At 43.3% G+C, this 14,527-nt stretch overlaps 1 protein-coding gene across 13 annotated transcripts in view; it reads right to left on the reverse strand.

Moving 5' to 3' along the window:
- Gtf2i (general transcription factor IIi) overlaps nucleotides 1–14,527 on the reverse strand; it is a 96,432-nt gene that overhangs the window by 14,607 nt on the left and 67,298 nt on the right. For all 13 annotated transcript variants that reach the window (XM_048789899.1, XM_015491408.2, XM_048789897.1 and 10 more), the window contains 11 exons: nucleotides 13,916–14,026; nucleotides 12,826–12,891; nucleotides 9,760–9,943; nucleotides 8,611–8,669; nucleotides 7,762–7,833; nucleotides 6,076–6,259; nucleotides 4,872–4,930; nucleotides 3,787–3,858; nucleotides 2,709–2,892; nucleotides 1,693–1,751; nucleotides 1,232–1,306 (listed from right to left, as the gene is read on the reverse strand). In XM_048789899.1, the coding sequence (XP_048645856.1) occupies nucleotides 1,232–1,306; nucleotides 1,693–1,751; nucleotides 2,709–2,892; nucleotides 3,787–3,858; nucleotides 4,872–4,930; nucleotides 6,076–6,259; nucleotides 7,762–7,833; nucleotides 8,611–8,669; nucleotides 9,760–9,943; nucleotides 12,826–12,891; nucleotides 13,916–14,026 (1,125 nt within the window). The remainder of the gene's footprint in view (nucleotides 1–1,231; nucleotides 1,307–1,692; nucleotides 1,752–2,708; nucleotides 2,893–3,786; nucleotides 3,859–4,871; nucleotides 4,931–6,075; nucleotides 6,260–7,761; nucleotides 7,834–8,610; nucleotides 8,670–9,759; nucleotides 9,944–12,825; nucleotides 12,892–13,915; nucleotides 14,027–14,527) is intronic.

Genomic DNA, 14,527 nt, shown 5'->3' on the forward strand with positions numbered 1-14,527 from the left:
GAGTTCCTTCAGGGAAACAAAGCTCATGTGTGCAGGAGAGATCGCCCTCAGATTGATCCAAAAGGAGAAAGAGGACTGAGTCTATTTGTGATTCTGGGCATTTGTGAACACAAATTTTTAATCTGGTAATGGTGAACATGAATGAACTGTGCAGGATGCCTGATGTCCTTCATGTGAGAAAACAGGTCCTCAGTGTGCTGGAGACCTAAACAGGGACCCATGCTCCGCTTGATAGCAGCACTTTCTTTGTTTTTTTAAATATCTGTAGTTGTGGATGGACAAAATACCGTTATGTAATTTTATGTGGTGCTGAGGATCAAACCCAGGGCCCTACACATGCGTGGGAAGCGCTCTACTACCGAGTCACAATCCCAGCGCCGATAGCAGCACTTTTTAAAAAAAATTATTATTAATTTTTTAAGTGGACACAATATCTTTATTTTTCATTTATGTGGTGCTGAGGATCAAACTCAGTGCCTTAAGCATGCTAGCCAAGCACTCTCCCACTGAGCCAAACCCCAACCCCATGCAGCAATTTCTTAATGCAAAACTGAAAACTCAGGCCTGGTGCAGGGGCACACGTCTGTAATCCAGCAGCTCAGGAGGCTGAGGCAAGAGGATCACAAGTTCAAAGCCAGCCTCAGCAAAAAGTGAGGCATGAAGCAACTCAGTGAGACCCTGTCTCTAAATAAAATACAAAACAAGTCTGGGATGTGGCTCAGTGGTTAATGCCCCTGGGATCAATCCCTGGTACCAAAACAACAACAAAAAATAAAAACCCAGGACAAAAAGAATCCTCCCAATGCAGTTATTTCCTTCTCATTAATGCAGAGGCAGCAGGCAACACTCCTGCGTACCAGCAGCTTAGGAACACGTACGGTGCTTTGTTGAGTATTTTAACACCATGGAAATGAGAAGACAAGAGACCCAGTTGGAGCAGAAAGAAGAAAGGCAACTTGAGGGCATAGTAAAAACTATTTTATTCCAAAGCACTACTACTTAAACCATCCCTAAATTTCCCTGAAAAAAAAAAAAAAAAAAAAGGCAGAAAGAGGGTGAAAAAGATAAGGGAAAAACTCCATGTGCTACTGTCTCCATTTTTTATTTTAATTAAAAAACATTCTGAAATTGACCAGGTCTATAAAAACTCATTTGCATAAAACTACAACCAGTGAACTCACATAACTAGTACACTGCAGAATCAATAGAACTTGCCAAGGAATGGCCTTACCTTCCACCGTGACCTCAATTTCAGGAACCTTTGAGTTACTCCCAGGGCTCCGTGGTCTTTTAGGGGACTGCAATGCTGTAAAATAAGACACGATTACTTTTGTATATTGTTTAAAAAAATTATAGAAGGGGATGCTTTATAAAAGCAGAGTATTAAAATTCATACAGTTTGGTTCTTTTCAAAGAAACCTGAAGAATTAAACTGGTAGTGTAATCCTCCATTGAGTCTCAACAAAGCTGTGGAAACACGAATGAAGGAGGATTGCAAACATGACATTTTCAATGAAATGTAAAGAAAAAAGAAAAAGAGAGAGAGAAAGAACAAGAGGAACATTAAATAAAATACCTAAACGACAAATAAACCAAACCCCACAAGATGGTGCATGCTCAAGTATGACATAAGGAAATTGACAAGGAAGGTTCCAGAGCACTGAGCGCGGGGAAGAGCCACGCGCCTCTTACCTTTAGTGTTTACTTTGCCGGCCATTCCAGGAGGCAGGTAAGAAACGACCAGCTCAGGTCTGGAAAGAAAAGTCAGAATCAGGACACAGAGTTGGATGGTGGGCCGGTTAGTGTAAATGACCACGACCAGTGGTTCTGGGTGTGTGTGTTCGTGTGTGAGTGGTGCTGGGGACTGAACAGGGCCTTGGGCATGCAAGGAAAGCACCCGACAAACTGAGCTACAGCCCCAGCCCATGATCAGTGTTTTTGAAAAATAAAATTTAAAAATAAATTAGTTTCTTCAACCACTGTAGCTCTGCAAGAAGGTAAAGAAGAACTTGGATCAACAATGTTCAGCCATCATAAGATGTATCAGGAACAACACAGCACATGGCATCCATACCAGGCAGTGGGGCACACCTGTCACCTCCCCAGGCCCGAGGCTGGCCTCCAATTTTCAAAACAGAAGGAAGAAAAAAAAAAAAAAAAAGATTTGCAGACAGGTGCACGCCTATAATCCCAGCAGATCAGGAGAGAAAGCAGGAGGATCGCAAGTTCACAGCCAGTCTCAACAAAAGTGAAGCCCTAAGCAACTCAGTGAGACTCTGTCTCAAATACAAAAATAGGGGCTGGGGATGTGGCTCAAGCAGTAGCATGCTCACCTGGCATGCACAGGGTGCTGGGTTTGATCCTCAACACCACATAAAAATAAAATAGATATTGTGTCCACCGAAAACTAAAAAATAAATATTAAAAGATTCTCTCTCTCTCTCTCAAAAAAAAAAATACAAAAATAGGGGTGGGGATGTGGCTCAGCGGTCAAGTGCTCCTGAGTTCAATCCTCAGTACCAAAAAAAAAAAAAAAAAAGAAAAGAAAAAGAAAAAGAAGATTTGCAGAGGAAATGGATAATGATAGGATTTCAGCCCAGAGCCAGGCTTTCCCAGCAGGGACTTCAAAGTCCCACGCTTCTAAGAAAAAATGTTAAGTAGAAATATTTTACCAATTCCAAAAAGGGCTGAGGTAGCCAACAACTTACTTTTTAACAACAAACTTAATTTTATTGCTCCCACGGACAATCCTTTCAAGTCGCGGAATTCCAAACCAGGTGGGACTTCGGAAGGGAATTCCTTCTGGCAAACCCTCCACATAGAGGAACTCCGGGTTGGATTCGAACACAGGATATGGTACTTTCACTGCCTCTGTAAGTCCAAGAGCTTGAGCTGAAAAGAGCAGGAGAACGTTACTTGTGGTGGATAAAAACCTTTCCTTGTTTTATTTGTGGCGACTTACTATGTTCTGCACATATTTAAGTCGCCACAAATATGTCCCTACAATCTACCCACATCCCCCTTAAGACTGAAGGCAATAGGCTTAGTATGCTGTGAAAATCTGAGAATCATCCTAAAACCTACGTACTTTCTAGAGAAGCATTTTAACACTCTAAATCAAAAGGAGGACCACAGTTGTGCTGTCAATCAAAATGGCCTCTGTGCTCTGGGCCCAGCATCGGCACCTCCCGCCTCAGGACTGTCCTCCAGGTGCAAGCTGGCTACTGAAGCACACAAGATGTTCAGGTCACATTTGTGCAGCACTCACAGCCGAGTGGCCAGAGGCAGAGGACGCAAGGCTCCTCCTCAAGGACACAGCCACCAACACTAGGTATTACATGATGGACAGGAACGCCCAGGACACTCTAGCTCCCCACTCCTTACTTCCTTCTCCATGACAGACAGACCCAATCAACTGAACACTCTTTCTTGCTGAGCCTCCTCAGAATCCTTCTCAAGACAGCGCACCAGGAAACTGCTGTCAACAAATCTAAGTTGAAACAAATGAGGAGACCTATTTGCCAAGAAGGTGTTAGCCAGATCAGAAGTAGAGACAGTGGGTCTGAGATTCCCCCACTCCTCCCTTCTCTCCCACAGTGACATGCGAGAACACTGCAGCCAAAAGAAATAATGATTTGCTTGGTTTATGTACCAAGTTTAGAGGAGAAATAAACACGATCACAAACTTCTGGAACTTTCTGTAGGTCCTGAACTTTTAATTCATTCAGAACATGGCCTTCATTTGTTTTTAAGCTCAGGAAGACATAACCAATGTGTTCTACTTACCAAATTTCAAATTAAAAATCTCTTCTACTTGCTTCCGTAGCTTGGTAATTCTAACATTCCAATCTTCTTTGACTGGGGAAAAAAATTAGATCTAATTAATTAGATTAGATGTAGACATAGGAATGGAATTAATTTGTTTCCATTGATGCCCTTAATTTTGGTTTAAAAACAAAAACCCTGGGTAGTAAGGAAAAGAAGGCTTTCCTGTATTTGTCAAACATGAGAAGTGATTCAGGAAGGAGAATTCAAATTTAAAATTTATGTTGTAAATGACGAAAAACCTATTCTTGCAAGAGGGCTCAAAACTCATGGTTTTCTTAAATCCCTTCTTGGTGCTGCATCAGGACACGTACAAGATGTACCCGACTCTCACGCTGGTCACCTTGGTATTCACAAAGATGACTTCGAAAATTCAGGGACACCCAAGGCAAACTTGGGATTTACCTTGCCGTCCACATTCCTTTGCTGGCACATGGAACGCCACAGAAGACTGCACATGGCTATTTACAGAACCTTGACAATTGGTGTCCCCAAACCACAAAAGATCTATAAAGTACCATCCCCTTTGCTGATATTGGGCAACAATAAACAAGAAGATGGGAAGGAAAAACACACTTCCTCCACTGGGGCCTGGCCTCAGCCCTGCGCAGGGCGGGCACCGGGGGAGCTCACTAACAACAGGGCCCGAGGAGTGGGATACAATTCTGTGTGTGTTTGGTCTAACATGAAAAGTTACTGGCCACGTGGGCCTGTTGCACAGATGCACTGTGGCCAGCTAGAACCAAGACAGGCTCCAAGTGTAAAAGACCCCAGACTGTCAGAGGACACATGTGTCACCTGTGTTCCAAGTGGAGATTACAGAGGGAAACACACCAATCTGGCTACAGGGAAGCACAGAATGCATGGGCAGATGCACAGGTGGCTGCCAGACAGCATCAGGCTACAGCAACGCTCAGCTGTCCACACTGCCTGTGCCTGTGCCCAGCTTCACAAGAGGCGCGGGCAGGGAGGCAGGAAGGAGGGCTCCACAGCTCTCCAAGACGGAGTCTGAGGGAAGGAGAGGGACACACTCCGCACCCTCTTACCTGGAGTGTTGGTTCTTGGCTGAGTGACTTCAGTTGTACTATGAGTCAGCAGTTCTGGTCTGTCAAAGTACGAATCATGTTATGACAGAGCATTTAGGAACAATTTAAAGACCTTTCTCAGGTAGCTGTACACTGCGAATTATTTTAAAATATGTCTCTGCAGTGAAATAAAACCATTTGGGTGCCTAGTTTTTCTTGGTTTTTTTTTTTTTTTTTGGTACTGGAAATTGAACTCGGGGGCACTTGACTGTTGAGCCACATCCCCAGCCCTTTTTTGTATTTTATTTAGAGACAGGTGTCTCACTGAATTGCTGAATCTGGCTTTGAACTCTTGATCCTCTTGCCTCAGCCTCCAGAGCTTCTGGGATTACAGGCCAAGTATCACTGTGTCCAGCTACTAGTTCATTTTGAAAATAGCAATCTTCACACACTCACATGGAATTACACGGAGGTCTTCAAAGGCACTCTATGCTTAAATGTGCAAAATAATTGCTTTCCTCCAAACCAAGGCAGACTGCTATTTCTAAATCTTCAAGGTGCTATACCACAAAACAGTTTCTCCCTTCTAACTCTCAGTCCCAATAAATACACACAACTACCAACAAGCGACAGTCTACCATTGCACAGTCCTTCTGTAAGTAAAGATGAGCCAAACTAACCCTTGTCTATCAAACCAGAATTCTCTTTCGAAAGTGCAGACCCAAGCAATGACAAGAAGAATCTGTTCTAGACCTTTCATCGACTGTCAATGCATCTGTTGGCTTCCCTATGCTTATCGTCTGAGTCTGGATCCCATTGTCCACTACACCACCACGCCCTTGGTGCCAGGCGTCACTCCTTCCATGCAGGACGGCTCCATGTAGAGACATGCAAGCAAGCCGACACCTCCCATCTCCTTATGCCATCTGGTGTCTGAAACACCCTTCTATTCTGTATGCACCTGGAGGTGCTGCTGTCCTCACCGACTCCCCTGACCATGCTCAGGGACACTGAGCGCTCTGGTGTGTGCATACGCCTGTCAAGGGCAGGACAGACCCAGTTCTGTACATCTTGCACCAACACCTGCTGAAGATGAAGCTAAATGGTGTTTTCTGGTTTTAAATATAGAGAAAGAGTTCTACTGAAAGGAAAACAACGGCCCATCTTCATCAAATGCATCTTAGGAAACACTTTAAAAACCTGTTTCTGCAGATGATAATCTTACCTTTTAATAACAAATTTTATCCGATTGCCCACTTGAATGATTTTCTCCAGCCTTGGGATTCCATACCAAGAGGGACTTCTAAAAGGAATGTTTTCTGGTAGCCCTTCCACATAGAGGTCATTAGGATGCGCCTCAAATTTTTGGTACGGTACAGCCTTGGCTTCAGTGCTCCCCAAGGCCTCAGCTGAAGAAAATTAAAGCAACGCAGGAAACTAAGTTTGTGTGGAAGTCATATTTTAATACAGTCCCAAAGTATATGTATTTTCTGTCTTAGCAGGAACTGAAACGAGGGCCTCCCTCACATATACTAGGCAAGTGCTCTACCACTGAGCTACACTCCCAGCAGTTTTTATTTTTATTGTTAGACAAAGCCTCCACCTTGTGATCATTTCTCAGCTTTCCCAGCAGCTGGGATTGCAGGTCTGCCCTAACGAAACCAACAATAAGCATAAAGGAAAGTTGAATGTGGAGAGGTAAGAGGAAGGAAATCTGAAGAAAAGGAGGAAGAAAAAAAGAAAAGAATTTTCAGCTAAGAACTGATGGGATGAAAAATAAAAACACTAAACTGAGACTGTTTTAGATTAAAAGAGGCACAAAACAAGTTTAAGCATGACCCTTGTTTAGATCCAAATTCAAAGCAAAAATATTTTAGCTATTTTCCAGATAAATAAAAAAAACTCAATTAAAGATTGGATGAGCTGATACAGGAAATTGTTTTAATCTGGGGGTGGGAGCAGGATGGGGACTGGGCCTGGGGTACTCTACCACTGAGCCACATCCCGAGCTGTCCTCTCGCTGTCCCTCAGATGGGCCTCCAACCTGCAATTCCAATGCCTGAAACAGCTCTTGGTTTTGTCAGATGTGACATGAGGAAATGTCCATGCTGCGTAGGCACACACGCAGAATGGCTAAGTGACAGGATGCCAGTGATCTGCTATGTAATATTCATGCAAAGACAGAAGAAGAGGAACCTGGGACAAGAGAAGGAGATGTGACAGAATCTCAAGGATCCGTGGGACTGGACTAATGGGAATCTGGGGGTCACTGTGCTATTTCTCTCTACTTTTGAATAGCATGAAATTACAACTAAAAAGCATAAAACGGAATTTACTAATCCCGCTCCGAAATCATGTCCAGAGCTCTAAAAAATTCGAAGGATTTACATAACACCAGTACATATGGCCTTCCCTGCACGTGACACTGAATTTTCTGCACCTGGTAGTTTACACAGGGGCTCACTGCATTTCTGTGTTCTTGGCCTGACTTAATTTCTTTCATCAAATTACCAGCACAAATAAAGCAGTCACTCAGGCTGGGATGGGGCTTTATATGTGCCTTGCAGGCTTGAGACGTGGGGCTTGATCCTCAGCACAACAAGCCAAACAAAATCATTAGGAAAGGGTACTTACAATCACTCTACTATCTCCCCTTAAAAAAAAAAAAAAAAAATCCTAGGGCTGGAGTTGTGGCTCAGTGCTAGAGTGCTCATCTTGCACTTGTGAGGCATTGGATTCGACCCCCAGCACCACATTAAATAAAGGTATTGTGTCTATCTACAACTAAAAAGATCTTCAAATATGCTATGAAAAATCTGAAGGTGAATCAGATTCATCTTACTTTCCTTAAATTAGAAAGAAAAAAAAAAACATTGTATAATATGCTTCAGTTGGAAAAAAATAGACTTACCAAACTTTTTGCAGAAAAGTTGATCTACCATCTTTCTTAGCTTAGTGATTCTGGCATACCACTCTTCTTTGACTGTAAGAATAAGTACATAAATTTTCTCAATTTCGTGGCTTTAAGGGCTCAGACTGTGACATATCATGATCATAAAATGTCATTTTTTTCCTTTTTGTGACTAAGCCATTTCTAAGATGTCGGAGTGCTTCATTACTAAAGAGATGCTGACTGAGCAAAAAAACAACCAATGAAACCAAGTTCAATAAAGCCAGGAAAAAAACTGGTTTACTCAAGAACAAGCAAGTCATTCTGCAATGAAAGTCCAGGGATGTGACCGCACAGGCAGAGTACTTCCATGACACCAGCTCCAGCCGTGTGGGGCTTCCATCTTCCACCCCTGCCCCCCTCCACTCCAGACAAAGGCAAACAAGAACATAAAGAAATACACTGTACTTCCTGCAAAGAAGGACCCGCTCACAGGGCTGCAGCCACCTGCTCTGAAAGGCCAGCCCCCAGGCCCAGGAGCGGTCGCCACACCCAGCCCGTCAATGAGGGGCCCAGGGACCAGGAGAGATCAGTCCAACTAAAAAAATGGTGGTGAAGCAAAACTCTGCCTCTCAAAAGTAGAACACGCAGGGTTCCTTCAGTTCTGTCTACCTAGTAACGGGATGTCCCTCCCCACTGTTCACGATGGGCCACCATTGAGAAAGCGAGCTATGGTTCTGGAGGACTCTGAAACACTTGTGCCTGCAGTGGCACCCCACCAGTGGCCGTGGTACCTTCCTTCCCCACAGGTGGCTCAAAGGAGAGACCAAGGCACACAGCCTTCTGCTGTCGCCAAGACTGGAGACCCACCTCCGGACGCGGGTTTGTCGAGCTGCAGGTCTTCCCGCGTGGAGTTCAGGAGCTCGTGTCTGAAAGGCAGAGTGAGCAGTGAGGACCACCAGAAGCAGGTGGCAAGATGGGAACCCGAGTACATACTGACGCCACGAAGGCCGGTGTCAAGAAGAAAAGACCTCCTGGACTCTGGGGCACAGTAAACCTAAGTTTCTGGGTATCTACAGGGTGAACAGAATGGTGACTGTAAAGTCTCCTAAGGTGCCTTGGGGATCTTGTGTCCTCCAGGAAAACAGGCACCTTCGCAACCCAAAGGCATTTTAATAAGCATATTACAAAAATTTTACGTGAGATTATTTAATTTGGGGGAAGGGGGTGCGACCAAGAGTCGAACTCAGGGCACCCGACCACTAAGCCATGTCCCTCACCCTATTTTAATTAGAGAGAGGTTTTTACTGAGTTGTTTAGCACTTCACCATTGCTGAGGCTGGCTTTGAACTCACAATCCTCCTGCCCCAGCCGCCCCAGCCTCCCCAGCCACTGGGATTACATGCGTGTGCCACCGCGCCTGTTGAGATCCTTTAATTTTATATTATTTTCAAGACTATCTACTTCCCAACACCTAACAACTGGTAACTAAAATTCTAAATATGTCAGAAATTCATATAGAATGATGTCAGCAGAATTCATAGTGTCTGAATAATATTAATAAACTGTGAAACAAAACATTTACTAAATTCTGAGATTAAAAAAAACCCTACACTTTTAAAGTCAATGCTAAAAAATTTAGAGCTTTTCTTTTTTGTTATTGGGGATTAAAACCAGGGGGCTTTACCATGAGGTATACCCACAGCCCTTTATTGTACACTCATATATTTACACATATGCTTTGAAATTTGTAGAACTAAAACTAAGACATACATTAGTATACCTAGCAAAAAATGGAAGGAAAAGGACAATTATAGACCCACTGGGTAGAGGCAAGTGTTTGAAGTTCGAAAGTCAATTGTAGCATACTGAGGCAATTCTTCACACAGACCAACTTAAAAGTGGAAGATAAAATTACATATAGTAACCCAAACATTTATACAACCCTCGTGGCTCATGAGTGTCGATCACGTCCTAATGAGAACAAAGGCAAGAAATGGTGAAGTGCATGCGTCTTACTTCTTGATCACAAAACGAATCCTTTCCTTTGCAAGCAATATCCTCTCGAGTCGAGGAATTCCATACGTAGACGGCCTTCTGAAAGGAATTCCTTCGGGAAGTCCCTCTACATAAAGATCTTCAACATGAGACTGGAAAAGAGGGTATGGGATCGTCACCGGACCTTTGGCTTTTATTGCTTGAGCTTTAACGATAAAAAGAGAAAGGAATCGTGTCATTACAAGATAGGGATCTGAGCACGCTGTAGAAAGTAATAATCAAACACACACTGTTCTTGGGTGCCTATCATTTTATCTTATTCCTGTTAGTAAAACTGAATCAGAAAAAAAAAAGTCCATGACAACTAAAAGAACACCCAGGAACCCATATTCTGTCCCCCTAACCCTAACCTAAGGCACTGCAGACGGAGCCAGACTTTCTGCTGAAAATGGAGGCAGAGTGTGAAAGGGAAAGGAGCACTACCCACTCCTGGGGTGGCTGTGCTGGGAAGAGCAGCAGCGTGTAGAAGACACACGTGGTCTAAATGTTGTGGGTTCACAAAGGTTTACTTTTATATAACAAGAGGAGAAACTTATGAAAAATTTCTGCTAATACTTATTTATTCAACAGTAAAATAATACAAGAGTTATGAAATGTCCAAAGCCTGGGGAATAGTAATAATCAGATATAGCTTGCCCTCCCCATTAAGTCTCATATTTTACTAGTATTCTGAACAGAAACCTATTTATTGAACATTAACTTTCAAGTGCCACGCCACACATGAGTGCCGAGGGAGATGCACAGCCCCTCCTTTGCTGATATGCTGAATCTAAAAAACACATTTACAGACCTGTGAAAATGTCTGCCCTAAAGAAACTGCCATTTCAACTGGCTTTGAAATTATAAGATGTGAAGATTGTGATCGCAATTTCACAAGATTTGCTAAACAATTATTTTCCTTGCTCTATGCAAAATAACCGAATAAATCACATTCACAACAAAAGCTCAAAACGTAACCTCCGCTACACTTTATGGGAGTGGAAATCAATAACGTCTTGTCAGCACCAAGCCATTCTACCCAGAACAGCCAGAACGGAGCGTGAGAGCAGGGCAGGGCGCGGGTCATGGACTTCTGGGCAGGTGCCATGTGCAGCACTCTGCAGCCTCAGACCTGCAGGGAAGGTGTGCCTTCTCCCTTCACAGAAAGTTCAGAGGGCAGAGACACACTCAGGCACTCTGTCCCCAGAGCCTGTGGTCTCCTCACTATGTCACATGGCTTCCACACAAAGTATGTCATGTGTATTCTGCTTTGAAATGGAGCAATTAAAAGCACATGCAAAAACAGGATTGAAACTCTGACAAAGTGGGAGGAAAACTAAAAGAACCTTAAGGAAATAACTGAAAGCATTTCAGAAAAGTTAGCAAACTTACTCTTAATTCTAGATTTTCACTGAGCAATTGGTTTGTTGACCCTGACAAAGAAACAAATGTTGGGGCTGGGATCGTGGTTCAATGTGTGAGGCACTGGGTTTGATTCTCAGCACCGCAATCAAATAAATGAATAAGAAAAGGGTCTATCAACAACTTAAAAAAAAAAAATTAAAGAAACAAATGTTGAGCCAGGCACGGTGGGGCACGCCTGTAATACCAGTGGCTCAGGAGGCTGAGGCAGGAGGATCAAAGTCAGGGCCAACCTCTCAGCAACTTACAGAGACTCTGTCTCAAAATAAAAAGACAAAAAAGGGCCAGGGACATGGCTCAGTGGCTAAGCACTGCTGGATTCAAGAAAAACTATGTTCAAGTTTCTTAAGGTAAATAACAGCAATATAAGTTCTAATGCTACAAAACTTCACATAAAGAAATTCAATGGCAGCTGGACGCCATGGTGCAGGCCTGTAATCCCAGCAAGTAGGCAGACTGAAGCAGGAAGATCACAATTTCAAAGCCAGCCTCAGCAACTTAACAGAGATCTGTCTCAAAATAGGAAAAAAAGGGCTAGGGATATAACTCTGTGGTAGATTACTCCTGGGTTCAATTACCAAGACAAAAAAGAAATAAGAAATTAAATGATGCAGGAAAACATTATAATAGATTTGCAAGCTAAATTTCAATATATTGAGCTGGGTGCAATGGTGCACACCTATAGAGTACCATCTACTTGGGAGTCGGAGGCAAGAAAATTGCTCGAGCCCAGGAGTTTGAGATCAGACCAGGCAACTTTATAAGACCCCTGCTCAAAATAAAACAACAACAAAAAAACCAACTGTATTACAGAATTTTGCAGCCTGCCTCATGGGAGGCAAGAGCCCTTGCCTGGCATGAATACAACCCTGGGTTCAATCCCCAGGACTAGGGGGAAAAGATAAAACACATGACATTTTTCAATGATTATTGCTTTTTTTAGATGAGCATTTGATATACACCAGCTGGTGATAACAAATCGCTTTTCTTTCACCATTATAAGAGTAACTACAGGATAAAGCAGGAAAGCAAAGGAGTAAAGATTCTGAAATCTTTTTTTTTTTTTTTTGAGAGAGAATTTTTTAATATTTATTTATTTTTTTTAGTTCTCGGCAGACACAACATCTTTGTTTGTATGTGGTGCTGAGGATCGAACCCGGGCTGCACGCATGCCAGGCGAGCGCGCTACCGCTTGAGCCACATCCCCAGCCCAAGATTCTGAAATCTAACAAACTTATTTATACATCAACAACAGAAAATACAGGCATCTCAATAAATAATGAACTTATTAACACAGCAGACCAGAAGCAGCTCAGGAAAACCATCTTCAAGTAACTTTTAAAATCCAAGACTTTGTCATGATATGTAAAGATATCCCCAAATGTGGATACTCAACATTTAAAAGAAATGTTAATAGGCATTTAAGGAAATTAAGAAATAAAGTTTCCACTATCCAGCCTCTGAAAGTGACCTCTGTAAATGACCTTGTTGGGGACAGTGTATGAGGGAGGCAAGGCTCCAGGACAGCCCTGGCCATGCGCTCCTCACCTTGGGATGGTGAACACCAACTCCACTGTTTAAATACTTCCAACCAAGAATTAAAAGAATTCTTCCATTCAGACATACCGTATTTTCTTTCAAACAACTCTTCAACTTGTTTACGTAGATCAGTAATTCGCGCGTTCCATTTCTCTGGAAATTGAGAGGAACGGTCAGTATCAGATGCGCAGGCGGGTTCCACTGTGCCCTCCATGACCCACATCGCCTGCTCTGAGCCCACCCCAGAGCCTGACTCTCACCAGTTCCCTCAGGCTGCACTGCTTTCCCAGGGCTTCTCCCCATTTTGTGGTTCTTGATTTCAAAAGGAGATTTAAGGAACGTTTTTAAGTTTATTTTCAAACCCCTTCCCAATGACTACCTCCCAGTTTTAAAGCCTTTCAGTTTCTGACAAGGAGGAGGTCAGAGAAGACCAGTGCAGTTAAACACCACAAAACAAGGGCAAGAGAGCAGGGCCTCCAGGGGACTCAGGAATCCTCCAAGGCGGGTGCTAGCTGGGCGGAAGTAAGACTTGACAAGTGCGTAGCTGCGACTTCACAGAGTCTTAAAGAACATAAGCGTGAATAAATTTATGTAGACAAAAATTCAATCTCCATCTAGTAGTTGTGACTTTAACAAGGGAGGATATTAAAGACACTGCCTCCAGGGCTGGGGCTGTGACTCCGTGTCGAGCACCTCCCCAGCATGGGCAAAGCCCTGGGCTCAATCCCCAGCACCACAAATAAATAAATAGATAGATAGAGAAATAAATGAATGAATGAATGAATAAAATGTTGTTTTCAAACACAAATGAGATAAGCATTCTCTTTATTGGAAGTATGGCTCACACATACAATTCACCACGGATATTTTATTTAGTCCCTTAATCCACTGACTGGGGACTGGTGTATTAGCAGATGGTAGTCACACAAAACAAAAATGAAAATCAAGAAGTCAAACAGTCCTTAAATAAAAGGAGATTTTAACGCTAAGAGAAATAATTGCTAAGTCATCAACAGAGTCCGCTCGCTGTGCTTAACGCCAGAAGCTACATGCTTAAGGCTTCACGAACCCAACTGACTGGGCCCACTTTCCAGAAGAGACCACAGCGCTGCTGTCCCCACTGAGGGCCTCCGCCTGTCACCACAGCACAGAGCTGGAGAGGCCCTGCTCCACCTACCGAAGTTGAACTCCCTCACTTTCCGCTTCCCGGCATTTGCAGGCTCTGCGACAGGCGGCTGTGGAGGCTCGTTGCTCTTTGGTCTCTTGGTGGGTGGAGAGTAATCATCATCTTGAGAAAGAAAACTGTCATTACTAGAGAAACGGGGTACACGAGTGACAGCCCAGGCCTGTCAACCTCTCGCACCAAAGGCACAAGGCGCATCAAGAACCACTCCTAGGACCCCTGCCACTACAGATTTCCAGGCCAGGCCGCCACCTCCCACTCCTCTGGCGAGTGCACGGCTGCAGCCTGCTCCTCTGCCTTGCTAGTGTTTTTAGTTCGCTCCATCTGAGATGCCACATTATAAAATTCTCCATCTCCTCAAGTATTTTTCAAATGGCTGCCTAGAATCTTACTCTAGATTTTTCAAGAACAAGTTCTAACAGAGACACTCACCTAAATTTATCCAAACACAGCAGGAGGACAAATAAGGTTCGAATGAAAAATACTTACATTGAGTTTATAGAAAACCCAAGCATGTATCAACAAGGGAGGGTGGATTAACTGTATATCAAACACAAAATTTACAAGATGAAAGAAACAGGGCTATATTACTTATGAAACAAATGC

Source organism: Marmota marmota, unplaced genomic scaffold, assembly GCF_001458135.2.
Source record: "Marmota marmota marmota unplaced genomic scaffold, marMar, whole genome shotgun sequence".
NCBI classification, from domain to species: domain Eukaryota; kingdom Metazoa; phylum Chordata; class Mammalia; order Rodentia; family Sciuridae; genus Marmota; species Marmota marmota.